Raw genomic sequence first — 1745 nt, forward strand, 5'->3', positions numbered from 1 at the left:
AAATTCACTGAGGATAAATTTCTATAATATTTTTGCTGTGTAACTGCAGCTACATAGCATTTCATGCATTTACAATGCTATTTCTCTGGCAGAGCTTGTTGAGCAACGCAATATTTTATTTAACTTAAGATATACATCAACTCACGCGAAATTTATTTGGGTTTAAAAAAATATAATATATTTTCATAATTTTGTGTCAATGAAAAGCAGAAAAATGTATACTATTTATAGTTTACTTCAATCATGAAATTGATATTTACTTAATGGATCAGATTTACACGGATCTTCCTGATTACGTCACTGCATTATTGCACTGCCCCCTTCTTCTAAGAATGTTTTGAGCAAGCGTTTGGTCATTCAAGAGGCAATTTAGCAGATAATTTTTCAGATTAGTAGACAGTTAAAAAAATATTTTACTTTTAATTTAATGCACTAAGCTTAATTTTGTTATCTCATTTTCAAAAAAAACAAAATTATTTGAATTCAAAATTTTTACTTAGAGTACTATAAAAGTATATAATTTACTTTCCGTAAATTTTATACTCGTAAGTGACCCGTAAGTGCAATGTAATGCTAGAAATTTTATGGCAATATAGTATTAATAATGAAATAAATAAAGAACTAACATTTAACAGAACATTTGAATCATCAACATCGAATTGATCATTTGAAACAAAAACAAACGTGTAGCATCTAGCGCAAATAATTGGAAAGGAAGTATATGTTTTATAAATGTCAGACGTTGTATGCAAGACAAAATAATTCAAATTCTTTTGACTCAAGACTGAGGATTCCAAATCTTTCCTGAGAGAAACAAAATGCAACTAACGTCGGTAAATCTTCTGATTGCATCATTTCGCCAATAAATCCTTTGCCTAGATACTGCCCTGTGGACGAAGAAAGAAGATGTTCAACCCGTGTAATTAAGTCCGGTGGAAGAAGGAATTCGCTTCGCTCTGACGTGCTTGTTCTCTTTCCATTAGAGAATATTCTGTTAGTTATTAATTTGTTAAGTTTTTGAACTGATTCCAAATGATGAACGTCAAGATTAAACTGTGAATTGTGGAAGAATTCAAATGTATGATCACCAGCTCGTATAATTTGAATGCCCTTAAAATTAAAAAAAATTAAATGAAATACAGTTATGCTAAAACATAAATGATAAGCAATATCTAACTGTCAAGTTGACTCCGGTAAGCATCGTGCTTGAGAAATCATATCGAATCTCATAAATTAGCCAACCTCTATTTGAACATGTTCCAAAATAGATGCCGGGCTTAATTAAAAATGGGTTCTCAACATTAGAAGGCGTTTCAAAGCAAGGCAAGCGAATGGCGTCATAAATTCCCCTAGAAAATGATAATGATAGCAGCTCAAAAATAAAAATTCATAATTATGCACCTGTTTTTCAAAAAAGCAAAGCATTTGCGCAAACTTTCTGGACGATAATAAAGATAATTATGGTTGAATTCTTTCATAGACGTAACATCACTGCTTTTACGAACTGCACCATGCTCACGTCTAAGAAAATCCTAAAATGACATGCATTATGAATCATACCATGTTAAAAATTCATGCATTTGGATTTGTCTTTAAAAGAATTTTCAATAATTCTTTTTTCAATTCCATTAACTATATTTTAAAAATTACATTCATGCTTTTACTTCGTAAATCATTATCTATAAAACAACTTAAAATAAAAAATGATAGCTTTTAGCATTCCTGATCAAAAGGGAATATCAAAA

General features: G+C 30.1%; 1 protein-coding gene across 1 annotated transcript; it reads right to left on the minus strand.

Annotated features, from left to right (window-relative positions):
• Positions 1-735: 735 nt before the first annotated feature.
• On the minus strand, positions 736-1679 carry Tsp_12463a (putative F-box domain protein; the record flags this gene model as incomplete). Its single annotated transcript, XM_003368461.1, has 4 exons — positions 736-1053; positions 1178-1349; positions 1402-1532; positions 1651-1679. Coding segments are annotated over 4 exons (650 nt in total), but the record flags the coding sequence as incomplete, so codon positions are not given.
• Between the last annotated feature and the right edge of the window lie 66 nt (positions 1680-1745).

Source organism: Trichinella spiralis, assembly GCF_000181795.1.
Source record: "Trichinella spiralis strain ISS 195 chromosome Unknown Scfld2438, whole genome shotgun sequence".
Lineage (NCBI taxonomy): Eukaryota > Metazoa > Nematoda > Enoplea > Trichinellida > Trichinellidae > Trichinella > Trichinella spiralis.